We start from the raw sequence: 22,353 nt of genomic DNA, 5'->3' as shown, positions 1-22,353 counted from the left end.
TTCACACCTGACCTCTTTTAGTTCTCCTGCTCATGCCGAATCTGTGTTTGTGTGTCCAAGCAGAAAGGCTTCACTCCTCTCCATGTGGCCTGTAAGTATGGCAAGGTGGATGTGGTTGAGCTGCTGCTGGAGAGAGGAGCCAACCCCAATGCGGCTGGAAAGGTATGAAGAACACACTGCAACACAGCATGGACTGTCCTGTGCTTTTTATCAGTGTTAGGCATACTTCTCAATGAAGTTTATGGACCTTTCCTGTGACCCAAGTAACAAATAAACCTTATATTATTAGCACCGACTGTCTTTAATCACAGCCCAAAAGGAATCACTGTGTCCCACCATTTTAGAAATGTTATGCACCCACAAAGGCAGGCTGATATTCTGTTATTTCAATAGCTAGTGACAGTAGGTGTGTGTATGTGTGTCCAAGCAGAATGGCCTGACTCCTTTACATGTGGCCGTCCATCACAACAATCTGGAGGTGGCCAAGCTGCTGGTTAGCAAGGGAGGCAACGCACACAGCACTGCCCGGGTAAGAGGAACAATGTAACACACACACCACATGCATTACTACACTGTATATCCCCCCCCCTTTTCAGGATCATTGTACAATATGATAATATGACCCACCCATTGATGATCCAGTGTATTAACCCTGCTGAACCCTGTGTCTGTCTATAGAATGGCTACACTCCCCTGCACATTGCAGCCAAGCAGAACCAGGTGGAGGTGGCTGGCTGCCTGCTGCAGTACGGAGCCTCTGCCAACGCTGAGTCCCTCCAGGGGGTCACGCCCCTCCACCTGGCCTCCCAGGAGGGCCGGCCGGACATGGTGGCCCTGCTCATCTCCAAACAGGCTAACGTCAACCTGGGGAACAAGGTACTGGACCAGAGAGAGGAACAATTCATCTCTGACCTCAGCAGGGTTTGAGGCAAGCTTTCAGGGATAGCTAGCTAAGTTACACAGGGTTTGATAGACCTATGGTAAGATAAAGTGGGCATGATGTTTTCATCACTGTGTCAAACCGGTTACTGTAATTACCTACTTGTATAGCATGCATGCTGTGGTACATATTTGACGGTCCACTGTGACTCAGACTGACTCAGAGCTGGTTAGTGAACAGACCAACAGCCTCTTGTTCCCCCTGTGTCTATCAGAATGGACTGACCCCTCTGCACCTGGTGGCCCAGGAAGGTCACGTAGGGATAGCAGACACCCTGGTCAAACAGGGGGCATCAGTCTACGCAGCCTCACGGGTAAGGCATACATATGATATCAACCACACACCTCATAATAGAGTATAAAAACAGAACAGTTTTGTAATGTAGTGCAATGTAGACCTTTTGTTACATTTAGTAGAGTGGGGTTCAGTATAAGCAGTATAATGTACCACACACTATGATGACATGTCATATCCAATACTTTCATACAGCATCCACACTCTCAAATATGTTTTACTGCTAGGACTGGTACAACAAAGCCACCAAGCTGTTTATAATGAGGTAGTAATGAGGCCATTGAAACACTGCCAACTCTCACTATTTTCTCTCTGTCTCTCTCTCCCTCCCTCTCTCGCTCTCCATCTCTCTTTCAGATGGGCTACACAGCGCTTCACGTGGCCTGTCACTATGGCAACATCAAGATGGTGAAGTTCCTCCTGCAGCAGCAGGCTCATGTGAACAGCAAGACCAGAGTGAGACGCTGCTGCTACACTCCTCCTTACACATGTCACCTGTTAGTGTGGCTCTGCCCTGCCTCACGTCACTTCCGCCTTCACTCCAATTACATTAGATTGGACATGGAATTTATATTGAATAACGTCTTGTCAATGTCAGCGATCTTGCATTTACTGTAGCACTCAAACTCTCTCTCTCTCTCTATGCTACCCCTCTCCACCCCCCTCTCTAGGTGGGCTACACTCCCCTGCATCAGGCCGCCCAGCAGGGTCATACTGACATCGTTACCCTGCTGCTCAAACACGGAGCCCAGCCCAACGACATCACCACTGTAAACACACCCTTCTTCGTTTTCCTCATCCCTCCATTCCACCCTTCTCCTCTATATCTGCTTTTCCTTTACTATATATTCTCTTCTTCACTTTCTTCACATTATCCCCTCATTGCTTTCCTCTACTCTCCTTCCATCATGCTTCCATCTACAGGCTTCTTCTGGTGTCTGATCTGTGTGTCTCCTGTCTGTCCCTGTTCTCTGTGTTAGAATGGGACTTCTCCTCTGGGCATCGCCAAGCGTCTGGGTTACATCTCTGTCATTGATGTGCTGAAGTTGGTCACAGAGGAGGCTGTTTCCGTGGTGAGCAGCACTTCACATGGTTACTAGTGGTTTTGTGTATTCTGTGAATCTCTGACCTACAGTACAATAACATTTTAACTGGAACGATGTATTTGAGCATGTCAGATGATAGCACTCATTTCTCTGTCCTTCTCTTGACTTTTCCCAGATTACCACAGAGAAACATCGGATGAGTTTCCCTGAGACAGTGGATGAGATATTGGACGTTTCAGAGGATGAGGGTAGGTTGGTGCACTCCCGAGACACGTTTATTCTTAGCTCGTAAGGCTTTCTGTCAGAAATAGTACTTCTGTGTGTCTTGTCAGCCCCAGTTCAGTCTCATGGCAGACGACCGAAGACTAGGGAAAAAGGTCAAGCACTGCCATGAGACTGAAACTTTTATTTATTTAACTGGGCAAGTCAGTTAAGAGCAATTCTTATTTTCAATGACGGCCTAGGAACAGTGGGTTAATTGCCTTGTTCAGGGGCATAACGACAGATTTGTACCTTGTCAGCGCAGGGATTCAATCTTGCAACCTTTCGTTACTAGTCCAACGCTCTAACCACTAGGCTACCTGCCTAGTGGTTAGATGACTAGCCTAAACAATGCCTTTTTCCATTTGTTTTGTAGGCATTGCAGCGCTAACATTAGGTAGGACTGTGTCCGTCTCTCTGTTTTGTCCGGTCATCTGGTAGCTCGTGCAATTGTGCCTTCATTGCAAGAACTTTCTCATTCTCTATCAATCTCTCTTTATAACTCTCTCACTTTCTCATACAATCTTCCTGCTATCCTCTTCTCTTTCTCTCTCTCTCTTTCCCCTCTCTTTTCTCTCTCTCTTCCTCTACGCTCAATGTAACAACAATGTCAGTGTTTTATTGGCATGTGATGTGGTCATGACATGTTCCTTTACCGTTCTGCCACTGACGGGTCCAGTCTTGCAGTGCTTCATTGATCAACAGACTAATTACACAGATACAACTCCAGCTGAGAAGCACTCAAAGAACAGAAAAAACACGTTGACTGTGTGTATACCCCTCTGTAACGGCTTGTAGTTATATGAACCTTTTCCAGTAACCAAGGCATTCCTTCCCATACAGAACTCCAATCTCTAACAGGCATGCTCACTAAAGCTGTAACCAACCAGGTGCCATACTGGGGACCATGCAGTGTGTGTTCTATTCTGTGTTGTCAATCGTCTTGTTTTTCCATTGGTCTCCATGGGCTCTGGTTGTTGTCGGTTTGACTCCATTGCTTTGATCGATCTGAAACTGCTTGATGATGTTACTATATGTGGAAATTGATGGGTGGTGGGCGGCAGTGGGTAGTGGTATTGTGGCTAATGTGACAGTGTAGACTCTCTATTGACTTGTCTCTCTCTCTCTTTCTCTCTCTCTCTCTCTGTCTGTCTGTCTGTCTGTGCTCTGCAGGTGATGAGTTGCTGGGGATGGATGGTGCTCGCCACCTGAAGCTTGACGACCTCAAGGACCAGGATGATGAATTCCTGTCCCCTAAGAAGACCCTGAGAGACTTTGAGGGTGGACTGGGTACCACGTAAGTGACAGCGCCAGGGTCGGTCTGAACCCGTTGTGCATCAGAGTCCAGTCATCTGAAGAAATGTCCTGAAATGTGAGGGAAAGGATGTTCCACCATATTCCTCTTTGGCCCACTCACTTCTTTTATCTCTTTCTTTTTTTTGGTGTAGGCCATACTCTCCTGCTATTCCCAGAATCCCATGCGTATCCCCTGAGACCGTCCTGCTGGAGGGGGTAATGTTTAAAGGAGTTATTCATTTGATTGGAAACAGGTGGTAGATTAATCTCATCAAATGCAATTGCTAATGCTGATGATTAGAAGGTGCTCTCTCTCTCTCCCTCCCTCTGTCTCCACAGCACACCCCTGTCCCCCTGCCTAAGGACTATGATGAGGACTCTCTGATCCCCAGCAGTCCTGCTACAGAGACCTCTGACAACGTCAGCCCGGTGGCCAGCCCTATACACACAGGGTCAGTTTACTCCCTCTACAGTGCTTACGCACTACAAAACCTGTACACCCTATTACACACGATACTAACACATTACAAGCATAACGAATTTGCAGCGTTCTTCATATTTCTTCCATTCAGTGTGATTACATCCCTTTTACGGGGTCATTGACTGTTTCGTGATTTAGTTTGATCAGGATGATGTTGAATGAACTTCCGGCGCCGACAGAGATGGCCGCCTCGCTCGCGTTCCTAGGAAACTATGCAGTTTTTTGTTTTTTTACGTGTTATTTCTTACACTAGTACCCCAGGTCATCTTAGGTTTCTTTACATACACCCGAGAAGAACTACTGAATATAAGATCAGCGTCAACTCACCATCAGTACGACCAAGAATATGTTTTTCGCGATGCGGATCCTGAGTTCTGCCTTACAACCAGTGTAACCGAGTGGATCACATGCAGCGACCAAAAAAAAAAAAAAACGACTCAGAAAAAGAGGGAAACGAAGCGGTCTTCTGGTCAGACTCCGGAGACGGGCACATCGTGCACCACTCCCCAGCATTCTTCTTGCCAATGTCCAGTCTCTTGACAACAAGGTTGATGAAATCCGAGCAAGGGTAGCATTCCAGAGGGACATCAGAGACTGTAACGTTCTCTGCTTCACGGAAACATGGCTAACTGGAGAGACGCAATCCGAAGCGGTGCAGCCAGCGGGTTTCTCCACGCATCGCGCCGACAGAAACAAACATCTCTCTGGTAAGAAGACGGGCGGGGGCGTATGCCTTATGGCCAACGTGACATGGTGTGATGAAGGAAACATACAGGAACTCAAATCCTTCTGTTCACCTGATTTAGAATTCCTCACAATCAAATGTAGACCGCATTATCTACCAAGAGAATTCTCTTCGATTATAATCACAGCCGTATATATCCCCCCAAGCAGACACATCGATGGCTCTGAACGAACTTTATTTAACTCTCTGCAAACTGGAAACGATTTATCCGGAGGCTGCATTCATTGTAGCTGGGGATTTTAACAAGGCTAATCTGAAAACAAGACTCCCTAAATTTTATCAGCATATTGATTGCGCAACCAGGGGTGGAAAGACCCTGGATCATTGTTACTCTAACTTCCGCGACGCATATAAGGCCCTGCCCCGCCCCCTTTCGGAAAAGCTGACCACGACTCCATTTTGTTGATCCCTGCCTACAGACAGAAACTAAAACAAGAAGCTCCCACGCTGAGGTCTGTCCAACGCTGGTCCGACCAAGCTGACTCCACACTCCAAGACTGCTTCCATCACGTGGACTGGGAGATGTTTCGATTGCGTCAGACAACAACATTGACGAATACGCTGATACGGTGTGCGAGTTCATTAGAACGTGCGTTGAAGATGTCGTTCCCATAGCAACGATTAAAACATTCCCTAACCAGAAACCGTGGATTGATGGCAGCATTCGTGTGAAACTGAAGGCACGAACCACTGCTTTTAATCAGGGCAAGGTGTCTGGTAACATGACTGAATACAAACAGTGCAGCTATTCCTCCGCAAGGCTATCAAACAAGCTAAGCGCCAGTACAGAGACAAAGTAGAATCTCAATTCAACGGCTCAGACACAAGAGGTATGTGGCAGGGTCTACAGTCAATCACGGACTACAGGAAGAAACCCAGCCCAGTCACGGACCAGGATGTCTTGCTCCCAGGCAGACTAAATAACATTTTTGCCCGCTTTGAGGACAATACAGTGCCACTGACGCGGCCTGCAACGGAATCATGCGGTCTCTCCTTCACTGCAGCCGAAGTGAGTAAGACATTTAAACGTGTTAACCCTCGCAAGGCTGCAGGCCCAGACGGCATCCCCAGCCGCGCCCTCAGAGCATGCGCAGACCAGCTGGCCGGTGTGTTTACGGACATATTCAACCAATCCCTATACCAGTCTGCTGTTCCCACATGCTTCAAGAGGGCCACCATTGTTCCTGTTCCCAAGAAAGCTAAGGTAACTGAGCTAAACGACTACCGCCCCGTAGCACTCACATCCGTCATCATGAAGTGCTTTGAGAGACTAGTCAAGGACCATATCACCTCCACCCTACCTGACACCCTTGACCCACTCCAATTTGCTTACCGCCCAAATGGGTCCACAGACGATGCAATCTCAACCACACTGCACACTGCCCTAACCCATCTGGACAAGAGGAATACCTATGTGAGAATGCTGTTCATCGACTACAGCTCGGCATTCAACACCATAGTACCCTCCAAGCTCGTCATCAAGCTCGAGACCCTGGGTCTCGACCCCGCCCTGTGCAACTGGGTACTGGACGTCCTGACGGGCCGCCCCCAGGTGGTGAGGGTAGGCAGCAACATCTCCTCCCCGCTGATCCTCAACACTGGGGCCCCACAAGGGTGCGTTCTGAGCCCCCTCCTGTACTTCCTGTTCACCCACGACTGCGTGGCCATGCACGCCTCCAACTCAATCATCAAGTTTGCGGACGACACAACAGTGGTAGGCTTGATTACCAACAACGACGAGACGGCCTACAGGGAGGAGGTGAGGGCCCTCGGAGTGTGGTGTCAGGAAAATAACCTCACACTCAACGTCAACAAAACTAAGGAGATGATTGTGGACTTCAGGAAACAGCAGAGGGAACACCCCCCATCCACATCGATGGAACAGTAGTGGAGAGGGTAGCAAGTTTTAAGTTCCTCGGCATACACATCACAGACAAACTGAATTGGTCCACTCACACAGACAGCATCGTGAGGAAGGCGCAGCAGCGCCTCTTCAACCTCAGGAGGCTGAAGAAATTCGGCTTGTCACCAAAAGCACTCACAAACTTCTACAGATGCACAATCGAGAGCATCCTGGCGGGCTGTATCACCGCCTGGTATGGCAACTGCACCGCCCTCAACCGTAAGGCTCTCCAGAGGGTAGTGAGGTCTGCACAACGCATCACCGGGGGCAAACTACCTGCCCTCCAGGACACCTACACCACCCGATGCTACAGGAAGGCCATAAAGATCATCAAGGACATCAACCACCCGAGCCACTGCCTGTTCACCCCGCTGTCATCCAGAAGGCGAGGTCAGTACAGGTGCATCAAAGCTGGGACCGAGAGACTGAAAAACAGCTTCTATCTCAAGGCCATCAGACTGTTAAACAGCCACCACTAACATTGAGTGGCTACTGCCAACACACTGTCAATGACACTGACTCTACTCCAGCCACTTTAATCATGGGAATTGATGGGAAATGATGTAAATATATCACTAGCCACTTTAAACAATGCTACCTTATATAATGTTACTTACCCTACATTGTTCATCTCATATGCATACGTTGATACTGTACTCTATCATCGACTGCATCCTTATGTAATACATGTATCACTAGCCACTTTAACTATGCCACTTGGTTTACATACTTATCTCATATGTATATACTGTACTCGATATCATCTACTGTATCTTGCCTATGCTGCTCTGTACCATCACTCATTCATATATCCTTATGTACATATTCTTTATCCCCTTACACTGTGTATAAGACAGTAGTTTTTTTTGGAATTGTTAGTTAGATTACTTGCTCGTTATTACTGCATTGTCGGAACTAGAAGCACAAGCATTTCGCTACACTCGCATTAACATCTGCTAACCATGTGTATGTGACAAATAAAATTTGATTTGATTTGATTTATTTGATTTGAAGCACGGTTGGATAGTTATTCTCTCAATAATGGTGGTTCTCATTGGTTGCTGTTCAGGTTCCTGGTCAGTTTCATGGTGGATGCCCGGGGGGGCTCCATGCGTGGCAGCAGACACCACGGGCTGCGTGTCATCATCCCCCCTCGGACCTGTGCAGCCCCCACCCGCATCACCTGTCGTCTGGTCAAACCCCAGAAACTCACCACCCCTCCCCCGCTAGTGGAGGGAGAGGGCCTGGCCAGCCGTATCATCTCCCTGGGGCCCTCCAGTATGCAGTTCTTAGAGTAAGTGTGTGTGCAAATGTGTGCGTATATGTTTACATGTCAGTCAATCACCCTGTATTTGATGGGACAGTGGGGATCTTGCATTTCAATGTCCAGTGGAGAGTGATAGTGACGGTTGTTTTAAAGGGGGAAAACAACTTTTTAGGAGCATTAATCACAATAGATTCAGATACATTAATCACGATAGATTCAAATACATTAATCACAATAGATTCAAATACATTAATCACAATAGATTCAAATACATTAATCACAATAGATTCAAATACATTAATCACAATAGATTCAAATGCATTAATCACAATAGATTCAAATACATTAATCACAATAGATTCAGATACATTAATCACAATAGATTCAAATACATTAATCACAATAGATTCAAATACATTAATCACAATAGATTCAAATACATTAATCACAATAGATTCAAATACATTAATCACAATAGATTCAGATACATTAATCACGATAGATTCAAATACATTAATCACACAAAAATCACAATGTCAAACAATTACTCCGTTCATAATTGGATCAGAGAGGCAAACATTGGAACAATTTTGAAATAAATGTTTCATATACAGTGCCTTGCGAAAGTATTCGGCCCCCTTGAACTTTGCGACCTTTTGCCACATTTCAGGCTTCAAACATAAAGATATAAAACTGTATTTTTTTGTGAAGAATCAACAACAAGTGGGACACAATCATGAAGTGGAACGACATTTATTGGATATTTCAAACTTTTTTAACAAATCAAAAACTGAAAAATTGGGCGTGCAAAATTATTAGGCTATAATTAGCAATGCAAATGGATTTCTGAGATACAAATAATATTACTATACAGATCATACATGTAACGTTAGCTAGCGAGCCAGCAAGATAATGTTCTCTAGCTAGCGAACAGTACACTTTAAGCTGCAAGGAAAACTACTTTCTGACAAAATTAGAAACGTATAATATCTGAGAATGTAGCTAGACTCTTACGCGTGTACATGGATGAACGCTTCACGGCGGGCTGGAACCCCTTTAACTCTGTTTTGTTTGTACAACTTGTTTGGCCTGAGTTGTGTCAAGTCACTCTGGTTCAATGTGATCGTTTGCAGAAAGTAGTCCATCACAACTTTTTCCCACTGACGTCAGTAGCACCTGCTAAATTCAGGGCAGCAATGTTGTTGAGAGCAGTGGCAACACTTTTGCAGTTATCCATGGCTAACATTTCTCTTTCAGAAAAGCCGTGGTAGCAAGGATTATTTACACATACTAAGCAGCTCATGTTATAGACAGAAGCATGCTACATGGCAGACCAATCCAATCTCTTCTCTCGGCATGCCCAGCCCATCCATTTTCTCAGCCAATCTGTGGCTAAAACAACTCGGCTCATAATTTAACAATTTTATTTGTATTTACAGATGGCATACACGTTTGTGATTAAGGCACATGAACATTCACATGTTCCAGAAGGGATTTCTGACTAAATAAAATGTTCAAATGCCTCTCCTGTGAAGTAGTGACGTGCGACATATGACTAGCTTCCTGAAATGGGTCACATTTGATTGTAATTGTAATTTTATAGGCTATCAAGGGTGGCCAACCATCCTCCAGGAGAGCCTTAAAGGGGCAGTGTTGTATTTTGAGACAGGCTTGAATATGCAAAGAAGCCAATAGGCAGAGTGTAGCCTACATTGATACATCTGATTCTCTGTGGTAAAAAAGGTAGTAATGCATTTTATTTTGTAAAGTGGTTCCTTGCATCATACAATGATGTAAACATGGTGTTACAGACCAAGTGGCTTGAGCTTTTGGACAAGTACAAAATCAGTCCTACAAGTGGCTAAAAAAAGTTAATATCAAGCCCTGAATAATAAAATAATAGGATGTTAATGTAGAGTGGTAATGTCTCTATAGGCCAGTGATAGTGGAGATTCCGCACTTTGCTGCTCTGGGTCGAGGGGACCGGGAGCTGGTGGTTCTGCGCAGTGAGAACGGCTCTGTCTGGAAGGAGCATCGCAATCGCTATGGCGACGAGGTGCTGGAGACCATTTTGAATGGCATGGATGAAGGTCAGTGTAACAATGATAAATGTCATCCCCCTACAGCAGAGCCAGCTGCATCTTCATGCACTATCCTGTCTATCTAAGGACAGACTATTCACATGTACCACACATTTAAGTAGTCTACAGTATATAATTTGAACAACAATGTTATACACACAAAAACATACTTATACAAAAACCTAATCCATATGCCTCTCTCTCTGCCACCCCTCCCTCAGACCTGGAGAGTCACGAGGAGTTGGAGAAGAAGAGAATCCGCCGAATCATCTCCACTGACTTCCCCCTCTACTTCGCTGTGGTGTCCCGCGTCCAGCAGGAGAGCGACCTGATTGGCCCAGAGGGAGGTCAGCTGACCAGTAACCTGGTCCCTCATGTCCAGGCCATCTTCCCTGAGACAGCGGTCACCAAGAGAGTTCGGCTGGGGCTGCAGGTAAGGAAGTGGATGAGGAAGATAAAGAGGAGGGGAGAGAGCAGCAGAGAGATGTTCAGCAGTTTCAGACACCGAACATCCCTCCTCTAGGTTCTGTCTTTTTAAAGAGGACTTTATGGAAATGCAGGTTTTCATGCAGGAGTGAATAATGCTTTCTGCACTGCTCTTACAAAGAGCTGTCCCAGGACTGTATTCAATCAAGTTTGATTGAATGGGACATCTTGGCAGATAGCTGCTCGGTTTAGCTTACTCAATCAGTGCTGTCTGTCCTGCCAAACAAGCAAGGTTGGCACCACAGCAACAATGGAGCTGACTAATGCATCAAACTGACTATGGACTACACACATAGAAACTAGGAATCAGGAATGCTGACTACCTCCAAATACTGAAGCTGGATTTGTTTTATTTTTCCATGACCACAGTTTGTTGTTTTATTTCTAGCTGAATCTGTGTCCCATATCGCTTCATTTGTTGTACACTGCATTTGTCATATAGCATTTTTGCATGTATGAATGTTGTCTTTTTCTTTTTTTCTTTATCCAGCCTTTCTTCACACTTCAGTTCCCTGAGCTAAATCCTGCTATGCTGACAAAGATGATGAACTGATATTCAAATGTGCATGTTACTTGGTTTTATGTGTGAGTATGATTGTGTGCACTTTTTGTCCATTGGTTAGATGTTCAGTATGTTCAGGTAGGACTATGTATTATGTTGTCTGAATATGTGTGAGTTTTCTTAGTAATTGTTTGTTGACTGTGCTCCGGAGGACGAGTAATGTGAGACAGAAAGTTCGAAAAATAATTCTGTTATATTTATTCCTATTTTTGTCTCCCATTTTAATGCATCACCTGTCCTTTCTCCTTTATCCCTTTCTCTTTTCTCTCACTCTTTCTCTTCTCCCTTCTTTCCTCTCCCTCTTCAGGCTCAGCCAATCCCAGACGAGCTGCTGACTCAACAGCTTGGTAACCAAGCGACCTTCAGTCCAGTGGTCACGGTAGAGCCACGACGACGCAAGTTCCACCGGCCAATCGGATTACGTATCCCACTGCCCCCTTCTTGGAGGGAGAGTCCACGTGACGCTGGGGAGGGGGACACCACCAGCCTGCGCCTACTCTGCAGTGTCATTGGTACGGTCCGGCGTGGAGTTTACTTTATACCCTTAACAACTGATTCATGGCCAATAGCGTTCATTGCCAACATAAGTGAGTGTTAGGACAGGGGTGAAGGCGAGAGAACTAGTGCTGACCAACAAAAAGCATCACGAGCCAAGCCAGTCAGTTTTCTGAAAGCGGTACGGGGACAATAGCAGGTCTCTGAGGGGAAAGAGAGGGAATGAGTAAGTGGAGGTGTATAAAAAGAGAGAGATGAAACAGTCCTTTGTCTCCCAGGTGGAACAGCACCTGCCCAATGGGAGGATATAACTGGCACCACCAAGCTGATGTACGCCAACAACTGCGCCAACTTCACCACCAACGTCTCCGCAAGGTGTGTGCTAATTCACACTCACAACAGTCAGCCATGCACTCTCCTTTAGAGGTTATACAAAATGTATGAAGCAGAACACCCTTATACTATTTACCCAATGCATACAGGCAGATGTAACCTCATCCTGTGCCAAACCATATATAGTTCCATCCACTGACGATATGGAACACCTGACTTTCCATTACCTTTACTCTTTAACACAACACACACTCTCTCTAACGACTATCCCTCACCCTTCTCTGTGCGTCATCTCTCCTCTCATCCTCTGCCCAGGTTCTGGCTGGCAGACTGCCCTCGCACGGCCGAGGCGGTGACCTTCGCCAACCTGCTGTACCGGGAGCTGATGGCAGTGCCCTACATGGCCAAGTTTGTGATATTCGCAAAAATGAACGAGGCGCGCGAGGGCCGCCTACGCTGCTACTGCATGACCGACGACAAGATGGACAAAACCCTGGAGCTGCATGAGAACTTCAGCGAGGTGGCACGGAGCCGGGATATAGAGGTCAGCAAGGGGCAAGGGTCAGGGGTCAGGGGAAAGGGTTTTAGTGTGTGTCAGTAGGTTCTACTACATTTAAATTCACATAACTCAGACATTTGTGTAAATAATCCATTGAAGGCAATGGAGGATTTTTCTCCCCTGACTCTCCGTCGCCCCCCTAAGGTGATGGAGGGCATGCCGCTGCACCTGGAGTGCTCTGGGAACCTGGTGCCTGTGAGGAAGGCCACTCAGCAGCCACGCAGCTTCAGCTTCCAAGCCTTCAGAGATAACAGACTGCCCGTCTCTGTCAAGGTCTGTCTCCCTCTCATTCTCTATGTTTTCGCATAGGAATTGTGATCCAGTCAATTTAATTGAAATGTCCTTCTGTCAGTCAGTCTGTTTTATTCCTTCCAGGACATGTCAGTCTGTCAAACTGTCTGTTTATGCATTTAACATGTTAGTCAGACAGGTTTTGTGTTGAATCAACAGTTGGTCGGTCGACAGTCAGTCGGTCTTTTGATCCAATCTACATGTCTGTGTGTACATCTGTCCCGTCCATCTATCTCTTTATCTTTTTATACGTTTATTACAATCATTGTGTACCTTCTCCCGTCTCTATCACTCCATCTCTCCAACTGTTTCAAATGTATCTTTCTCTCCTTGTTTAACTGTGTTGAGTTCCAACCAACACGTTTCTATCACATACACCCTGTCCCTCTATCTGTGTGGCTGTCTGTGTTCCTCTCTATTTGTGTGTCTGTGGTATGTGTCTGCGTGTGCGGCCATGTGTTTGTCTACCAATAAATCTGTCTGTGTCATCTGTATGTCTTTCTGTGTGGCTTTGAGTGTGACGTGCGCTTCCGTCTCAGTCAGTCTCAGACGAGTGTGTTGTGATGTATTCTCCACTGTGGTGTACCTACCTACTCTACCTAGCTGGAACTGTGTGCCCGTCCTTTAGCTCTTTCACCTTCTTGCCTGCCTGCCAATCTTGTGGCCTGCCTGTCTGTATGTCTGTCTCACTGTCTCTCTTTCTCTCTCTCACGGTCTCTGTTACTGTCTGATCTGACAGACGCCCAGGTAAATGTGCAGGTAAATCTCTCTCTCTCGCCTGCCTATGGACTGCTTCCATCCCTTCCTCGTTGTGTTTCTGCTCGACATACCCACCACACTGCAGGTTGTCTAATTCCCTCCTTGGCTCTGTTCTTCTTCCCCCTCTCTTTTTTCAATTCTTCTTCACCCTAACCTCTTGCCCATCCTCTTCTTTATCCTTCATATCTGCTCCTCTTACCTCTGTCACGCTCTCTTGTCTCTCCTCCTCGAATCTACCTCTTCTGGTTTTCCTGTTTCTCTCGCTCTCTGTCTCTGTCTCACTCTCTCTCTGTCTGTCTGTCTGTCTCTCTCTCTCTCTCACTCTCACTCTCACTCTCACTCTCTCTGTTTCTCTCTCTCTCTCTCTCTCACTCTCACTCTCACTCTCACTCTCACTCTCTCTGTCTCTGTGTATCTATCAGGTTAGAGACAGCAATAAGGAGGCATCTGGGTTCCTTTCTTTCCTACGGAAGTCTACCAAGTATGAGGACTCCCAGCATGTGCTGTGTAACCTCAACATCACCATGCCACCCTGTGTCAAGGTACACACAGTCTCTCATACACCCACTAAACGACTCACATGCAACCCCTTTTAACCCTTCTAAACCACACTCCACTACCAACATTACACACTCACAACCCCTCTCAACCTTGCCAATACAAAAATATATTATTTCCGTTCTACATTAGCAGATATCATTACAGTTATTAATTGAATTGACATTTTGAATGGGGTGTTTTTTTGCTTTATTGTTGCAGTTGATTGATTGGTTCTTTAATGTTGCTGTTGATTGATTGATTCTCAGTCATCCTCAACAGCTCCCACAAGGGTGCCGCCTCTCCATTCAACACCATAGTGGACGACACAACCTCCAGGGAGGGAAGTCGGAGTGTGGTGTCAGGAAAATAACCTCACACTAACAAATTATGTTGCAATACCTCTTAGGGAGCTCTGTCTGCACCTTCCTCAGCTGATGAATGATCAGTTGAGCTTTGAAGGCTTAAAAAAGACCTGAAATAAAGACCTGAAATACAGACTTTTAAAAGGTTTTAAAAGCAAAGATTAACCAAATATTTAATGTCCTGCTATCATCCCAGTGCTATTTTAAGCATTTTTGTTATCTCAAAATCAGTTTCATTTCGACTAAGATAGTACAGTACAAAGTAATGGTCACAAAAGCAGCATAGATACAATAAACCACATTCAAACAACTTTGGGAGAAGTTGCTTGTATTTCAGCGATAGAAGCCATATCTAGTCACTGATGTGTGTGTGCTTTGTGACTGTGTCCCTTGTGTGTGATCCAGGTTGTGGGGAGTGAGGAGCGCAGGCGAACTCTGACCCCACTGGCCCTGAGGGAGCGCTACAGCATGCTGAACGAGCCCGGTCTCGGTAAGTCATACCATGCCTGTCCAGAAGCCCTCTCCCCACTATACAGGAGGAGACAGGGCCTGAATGTTGCACCCCTTCTTCCCTGCTTCCCAGTCTACTTCTCTGTCTATTTCGTTCACGCATGAGCCTTGGATGCACTGCACTACTACGCCCCATAATACACAGCAGTGTGATGATGGTGCTATATTGATTATGTGCCAAAGATTAGCTAATACCTACATACAAACAGCTCCATTGAAAACTAGAACCCTTCCCGTGTTCTGGTAACATTAGTACTGAATGACCTGTTATGGTTTGCATGCCCCTGGGGCTGGTCGCTCCACTGCTAGTCCTGTTAGCATGGCGGATATTTAGCATTTATCTTAGCGCTGGGAATGGGCGGGTCCTCACAGTGGAGCCAGACAGAGGAGCCCTCTGATTGGCCCATGGTAGATGAGCAGAGAAAGGAAGGAGTGCTCATTGGTTACATGGTGAAGCACAGCGCTGCTAACTTGCACCTCAGTTCCTCATGGTAATGTTACGCTAACAGAATGGACTGGTGTCTGAATGAATGCCTCCAATACTCTACCTACCGCTAACCTATCCTGCCTATAGTCTGCTAACACACATGGATCGTATGGGCAAAAACACTATACTCTGTGGGTAATGTGTCAAGGTAAGTTTGCTATTATGTTTTTTAAAAGCAACTGATTTTAATGGGTTTGATTTGTTGGGTATTTTGGTGGTTAGTTTGGTCTCCTTTAATTAATGAGTAACATGGAAAATTGTGTCAAAATGTTACAGTTGTTGTACTATACTGTTTATACAGTTTACAGTGTTCAGTTGTAAAGTTGGGATTGAGTATTTCATTTGCAGTAGATGTTCTGAGTCAGACACAGTTGTAAAGTATATTTAGCTCTGAGACTGTTCTGTTTCTGAAGTTGTCTTTTTTTTTTTACAGTGAATGCCATGGAGAGGACAGAGCTCAAGATCTCCCTCATATCTGAACAGCTGGGCTTGAGCTGGGCAGGTCAGTGCTCCTCTACACGGGTGATACTGTATACAGTCTACTATATGTGGTAAGATAAACTTACATACGTATTTGATTGACCTAATTATTTATTCTTCCTCGCAGAGTTGGCGCGGGAGCTGCATTTTGGTGTGGATGACATTAACAGAATCAGGGTGGAGAATCCTAACTCCCTCCTGGACCAGAGTTCAGCCCTGCTCAACCTGTGGGCCGGCCGGGAGGGCAAGAGGGCCAAGAGTGAGTCTCTATCTGTTTGTCTGGCTGTCTGTCTCTCAGTCTGTGTCTTACTACAGTCCCCCAGCACAACTCTCTTCATTCCTTTCCCTATTTTCTGCCTTCTCCCTCTCCTTTATTTACTCTTTCCCTCTGTCAGTGGAGAGTGTGTATGGGGCTCTCAAAAACATTGACCGTTCAGACATTGTGAGTTCAGTGGAGAGCCAGCCACAGGCAGAGGCCGGGGCCTCAGAGGATGGGGCCTGCAGACTGGCCGACAGCGACTCCACCCTGCTCTCCCCCAGTGTTATCAATGGTAAGAGACACATGCACAGAAATGTGCACACACACACACACACACACACACACATTCCACCAATGTGATCAGTAGTATGAATAGACCATACTTGCCCCTAGTAATGTCAATGGTGAAAACAAGATCAATGAGAAGACCAATACTCCAAAGTGTAAGGGTAACACAGATTGAACCTTATCTCTGTTGCTCCACAAGAGATCACGGACACAGGTCGTCCACCTGTAGTCTACAAGCCAAGAGTTATTGGGCACCCATTTTTCAGAAGGGGTAAGTGGGCTGCATGGTTGATTTCTTCTGGTGATTCTCAAAGGATTTTGAGTCACGTCTGAGGAAGGGTGCGATTTCCACCATAACCCAGTGATATGTGAGCATGTAATGTGAGAATTTCCTTATTGCATTTTGGTGACAGCCGTCATTCCAGTTTCACTGTTCTGACACCTCATGCTTTAGGCCTGAACGTGATGGTTCTCACATGACATCATAGGAGGATAAAACCTCAAATAAACACAACTTGGACATACTGTATGTCATTTGAAATGACAGTTCTACACATTGAGTTAATTAGGAAAGACTAAAATATACATTTGACCTCTGTGTGTTTATGTTTTAGTCTAGTATATGGATGAGTTGGATATGCTTGTGTGTGTGGGGGGGTGAACACTAAGTGGCACTAGTACACAGTTTGCACACAGTTTGTGTGCTCTGGGCCTCCATGCCTTGTTCCTTTGTTACTCCCCTCTGTCTCTCCTAAGTCTGTCCCTCGTTCTCTCTGTGTCTGTGACATGTCATATCTGCCGCCCTCCTCTTCCTCCTCCTCAAAGCTCTTCCTCTCCGACCTCTGACCTCATATTGACCTCTGGGCCTCTCCTCTCTCCTGTCATCTTATTTTCCCGTGCTCACGTGTTCAGTCAAGCGGGGACGCTGTCCTCCTCTCTCGATGTAGCTCTGTGTCTCTGCATGTGCATGCATGCTGCCTGACTCCCTGTACCTCTCTCTGTGGCTCGCATCAGGGAAGGGTGTGTTTCTATAGGTCTGGGAGGGTCAGTGTTGATGTGTTGTGGGGTGGAGGGGTATCAAAATAAAGGTTTGCTGTTTTGCAATAAGACCTGTGTATTGGCATGGCATGCTTTCTGCATGACTATTTCCTTTATGTGTTTATGTGTATTTTACTTTTTCTTCTTTCTCTGCTTTTTTTCAAACTTGTTTCAAATGCTGTATTAACTGCCTAAATCTCAGTGGGGTTTCTGTGAATTCTATGGTGTTGGTTTAATGCTAGGCTGTAACCCAAATTTGACCGAACAGCACTTAATGTTCTCAAACATAATTTAGCTGTGACATAACAGCTTTGTCATTAAGACAATGTTGTCGTAATGTTACAGATACATTGTTAGAATGTTATGTGCCAGCTAATGTGTGACCTGTGAACTGTGTGTGTGTTTTCATGTGTCTCTGTGTGTTGTTCATAGGTGGACAGTGATGTGCATTGTATTTGTGTGTTTGTAGATTGACAATCGATGTGGAGTTGTTGTGCTTCACTATGTGTTGTAATGTTATTTTTACACTTTTGTCTTTAAATTGGGAGGTACAGTAAGGACTAATCCAGATAAACCATCATCATTCAACATCCGTTTAGTTCAGAACACCTTAGTCCACTGTCCATGAACACTTCAGTTCCTTCTCCACCTTAGTACCACATTACATCATACTCATTACCACCTAGAACACAGACTGTCAAAATGTAAATATACAAAGAAGTCACACTGAAAGCCTTTTAAGATGGACAGAACAGAGAAAGACAACCATGATGACAGGCAGACAGGCAGGCAGGCAGGCAGGCAGGCAGGCAGGCAGGCAGGCAGGCAGACAGACAGACAGACAGACAGACAGACAGACAGACAGACAGACAGACAGACAGACAGACAGACAGACAGACAGACAGACAGACAGACAGACAGACAGACAGACAGATGTATTTGTATGTGTGCCTGTGTGTGTGTGCACTTGTGCATATGTGTGTATGAAGGTGAGTGTAAGTGCAAGTAACTTGTCATTTTCCCAGCAGCTTCCTGACCCTCTCACTTGTGATTAGGTTTGGAACGATAATGGAATTTGAATCTCAATGATTATAGTATCACAATAAAATGTTTTTATCACAATAACAGAAATTGGAGCCTATCAGGAAGGTGAATGTGTTTAAATCTAAATGTTGTTGCTAATAACTAATTGAGAACAATGAAAATGATATTGCGATAAACATGGACACAATTCAATTCAATATCACAGGTATCATTGAACATGCGTATCGTGATAATTTGGTAGTATTGATTATCGTGCCAACCCAACATACCCCAAACACCTTACTCACATGCTCTCTCTTAATATCTTGCCATTCCACATTCTTACTTATTAAGAAAACCTACCACTTCACCCCTTTCCCACAGACAATGGACAGACAATAAATAAGACTCCATGTCTAAACCTGTATTCCCTATAACACCTGCTGCTCTCAGGGTGACAATCCTGTCACATGTCACAATACTGTAAAACTGCTACCTTCCATGCAGCCTCCATTAGAACCACTGACATATCACTAGATCAGTGGTCTGCAAAATCACTGTTTTTCATGGAACGTGAGACAATTTTTTCACTACTACTGATTCCAAGAAGGTGCCAGTGAGTGTGTGTGCCTCCTTAGAACTGGAAGTAGTGAAAACAAATCTAGTCACTTTCTCTTACCCAGCATATTGTGACACAGGACTGAGCCCCACTGTTTCCTATAGGGCAGAGAAACAGACCCACTACTCCCCCATCCCTGTCTAATCCGCCTCTCCCCTCCCCTAACTCCCCCATCCCTGTGCCTGCGTTGTGTTAGTCTCCCTCTCTCTTTATCTCGCCTCCCTCCCAGGTTACGGGCTGGTGCAGGAGGAGCTGCTCTCCCCGGCCTCCTTGCAGTACAGCCTGCCCTCTCCACTGGGTGCTGAGCCCTACTGGCAGGAGGTCTCCAGCCTGGAGTGTGCCCCAATCGCCACCACCGAAGAAGACATCCTGATGGAAATGTCTGACGTGCAGGTGTGGCCCTCGGGGGTCAGCCCCTCCCTGGTCACAGTGGAGGACTCATCCCTGGATGGCAGCAGCCGGGCTGATGACTCAGAGGGGGCCACCCTGACCCTTCCCTTCAGCCTGGGGCGCCCCAGCAGTGGGGCAAGTTGGGCCAGTGGCTCCATCATGGGGCTGGAGGAGGAAGAGGAAGGGGAGGTAGAAGAGGTGCGGCAGGAGACAGCAGACAGGGACAGGGTGAGGGCCAGTGGTGCGGTGCCAAAGGTCAACCTGAATGGCCAGCTGGGAGGTCAGAGGTCGGAGGGCAGGAAGGTGGAGGTAGCAGCATCAGTGGCGGGCAGCAGTGTGACTGGAGGAGGAGGAGGAGGAGGAGGAGGAGGAGGAGTAGGGCAGAGTTCAGAGGAAGGGCTTTCTGTTGTTTCAGGACAGCAGGTCTATGCCCAGCTGTGTGAGATGTCAGGACTGAGCCGAACCATGGAGCACAACGGAGACAACAGGTGAGACTCAGTCAGGGGTTCAGACTGGTCTAGTCAGACAGTCCTGCTCTCTATGTGTGTACTGAATCCATACTCAATACTCAATTCCATGAATACATTATGGCATTATTTTTTCGTGTATTTTGTCTGTTTTTCTGTCTTGTTCTCTTTCCTACTCGCACCTCTGTCTCTGTCACTCTGACTCTGCTCCTCTGTCCACTCTGTCTCTCTGTACCTGTCTCCCCCTCTCTCTCAGGGTGTTGGGAGGAAGTGCATTCCAGCCATACCTACCCGACAAGGACTCCCTGCATGGCTGGGCGGGGTTGCAGACACCCAGGCTGCCCCGGCAGAGTGTGGAGACGCTGATATTGTTACCAGGGTCACGCGAAGCCCAGGAGACTATCTTAACGCCGGTGTGTGACATGGGGCATGCTGTGCAGGCAACTGTTTGGCACGCAGCCCTTTGACAAGGGGCTGGGCTACTTTCATCAGGAGGCGGGGCCTGGGAGCATGAGTGGAGGCGGGGCCAGGTCAGGTTGTCATGCCGACTGACCACCTGCTGCTTCCTGTGCCTGGAGGAGGGACTTCCTGTCCATGCCTGCGATAGATAGGACAATCATCAATATTTTTATGATGTTATACTATATCATGACCTGAAATAGGGTTAATAGGATAAAGTTGTGTTGCGTGGTTTGTAAACCTGTGTCCTAATGTCATTTGGTAATTTAATGTGTTATATCCTGATGTTTTGACACAGATTAATGTTGATAAAGAGGACTGTGCTGTTGAGTTTCTGGCTGAGGAGCAGTTTGTGGACGAACATGGAAAAGTCGTCGCTAGAAATGTTGGTTTGTCTTCTTCTGCACAACTATTTTCAACAAGTAGATTCACACACTCACAAATAGACACATACAAACATACCTACAGAAACACACATGTTTGCAAATACACATCACATAGATCAGTGTTAACTCCTCTGTGTATTTTCTCCTACCCTGCTCACCCCTCGCTGCTGTACTGTAGGTGGGGGTGGATGTGAGGAAGGGTGCTCAGTCAGTGAAGCGCACCAGTCTGCGGAGAGTAAAACACTGAAACACACATACCCGGTCCTCAAGGTACGGAACACATAAGCTCTCATGTATATATTCCAGTGCTTGGATAGATGCTTTTAGAAGTGTCTATCAGACCCTGGTCGACCAGAGAGGGTTGAAGTTAAACTGGCTAATGTAAATGACAACCCCTGCACACTACTCTTTTGAAATAATGTTACAAAGTGAAAGATTAAAGAATCTTTGTCCGACAGCTTTCATAAGAGCATATATGTGTACATAATATTCCACCACTTCTGAATGAGAATACATCACTTGTTATCTTTCGGTGTTGTTCATTTTTTATTTCATCAGTTACTTGTTACTTCATCATCTTGTCTGGATACCTCTGTCCATCTCTTTAAATGTGACGAGATTGTAGTAGTTAAAAACAATTCCCTTTTTACTGAATTCTGTTTTTTTTCCTGTCCCCTAGGACCCGACATCCACTGCCAAACTACCCTCCACAAACACAAAGTCAGGTAACAGAGGGAAATGAGGAAAAGATTGAGAGGAGAGAAGAGGGAATGAAGACTGATAGAAAGACTAAGATCTGCAAACAACAAATACAAACACAAAATCATCTGCAGAACGACCCTGGAGTTCCACAGCAAGAGGAAAAGAGACAGAGATCTACTTGTAGTTTTGTAACATTTTTTTAAAGAAAAAGATACTAAACTAGAGTAGAGCATGATTTTTTTTCTATGAAAAACATGACAAAATCCAACCCCCCAACAATGCAACAAAAAAGTGCTTCCTGTCAACTGTAACCGCATGATTGACTGATGGTGCATGACCTTTGAACTGTCATTATCTACAAACTGAAGGGGTACAAGGTACACGGCCGACCCAGGACTGGGTCAGGGGTGAGTTTAAGGATACCTTTTCCCCCAAAAGGGAGTGGTTTGTGTAAGCAAGTTGAGTCTGGTAACACCAAAAAAGTGAAGTATTTTTCCCCACAACTGATTGGTACGATACAGCGAAGCCAATGCTGAGCCTACCA

At 45.9% G+C, this 22,353-nt stretch overlaps 1 protein-coding gene across 1 annotated transcript in view; it reads left to right on the top strand.

Annotated features, from left to right (window-relative positions):
• LOC112219949 (ankyrin-1-like) overlaps positions 1 to 21,849 on the top strand; it is a 77,691-nt gene extending 55,842 nt beyond the window's left edge. Inside the window, exons 16-44 of the mRNA XM_042302819.1 lie at positions 64 to 162; positions 431 to 529; positions 679 to 876; positions 1,155 to 1,253; positions 1,592 to 1,690; positions 1,906 to 2,004; positions 2,215 to 2,307; positions 2,456 to 2,528; positions 2,918 to 2,938; positions 3,715 to 3,838; positions 3,990 to 4,068; positions 4,177 to 4,289; positions 8,036 to 8,260; positions 10,169 to 10,323; positions 10,536 to 10,747; positions 11,670 to 11,874; positions 12,136 to 12,232; positions 12,506 to 12,734; positions 12,894 to 13,022; positions 14,222 to 14,341; positions 15,107 to 15,191; positions 16,132 to 16,200; positions 16,306 to 16,437; positions 16,574 to 16,729; positions 19,635 to 20,283; positions 20,519 to 20,702; positions 21,020 to 21,106; positions 21,286 to 21,342; positions 21,787 to 21,849. Coding sequence (XP_042158753.1) covers positions 64 to 162; positions 431 to 529; positions 679 to 876; positions 1,155 to 1,253; positions 1,592 to 1,690; positions 1,906 to 2,004; positions 2,215 to 2,307; positions 2,456 to 2,528; positions 2,918 to 2,938; positions 3,715 to 3,838; positions 3,990 to 4,068; positions 4,177 to 4,289; positions 8,036 to 8,260; positions 10,169 to 10,323; positions 10,536 to 10,747; positions 11,670 to 11,874; positions 12,136 to 12,232; positions 12,506 to 12,734; positions 12,894 to 13,022; positions 14,222 to 14,341; positions 15,107 to 15,191; positions 16,132 to 16,200; positions 16,306 to 16,437; positions 16,574 to 16,729; positions 19,635 to 20,283; positions 20,519 to 20,702; positions 21,020 to 21,106; positions 21,286 to 21,342; positions 21,787 to 21,849 — 4,050 coding nt within the window. The remainder of the gene's footprint in view (positions 1 to 63; positions 163 to 430; positions 530 to 678; positions 877 to 1,154; positions 1,254 to 1,591; positions 1,691 to 1,905; positions 2,005 to 2,214; positions 2,308 to 2,455; positions 2,529 to 2,917; positions 2,939 to 3,714; positions 3,839 to 3,989; positions 4,069 to 4,176; positions 4,290 to 8,035; positions 8,261 to 10,168; positions 10,324 to 10,535; positions 10,748 to 11,669; positions 11,875 to 12,135; positions 12,233 to 12,505; positions 12,735 to 12,893; positions 13,023 to 14,221; positions 14,342 to 15,106; positions 15,192 to 16,131; positions 16,201 to 16,305; positions 16,438 to 16,573; positions 16,730 to 19,634; positions 20,284 to 20,518; positions 20,703 to 21,019; positions 21,107 to 21,285; positions 21,343 to 21,786) is intronic.
• The last annotated feature ends 504 nt before the right edge of the window (positions 21,850 to 22,353 follow it).

The sequence above is a fragment of the Oncorhynchus tshawytscha genome, linkage group LG20, assembly GCF_018296145.1.
Source record: "Oncorhynchus tshawytscha isolate Ot180627B linkage group LG20, Otsh_v2.0, whole genome shotgun sequence".
Classification (NCBI taxonomy): Eukaryota; Metazoa; Chordata; class Actinopteri; order Salmoniformes; family Salmonidae; genus Oncorhynchus; species Oncorhynchus tshawytscha.
This window is presented reverse-complemented; position numbering and strand designations above follow the sequence as displayed.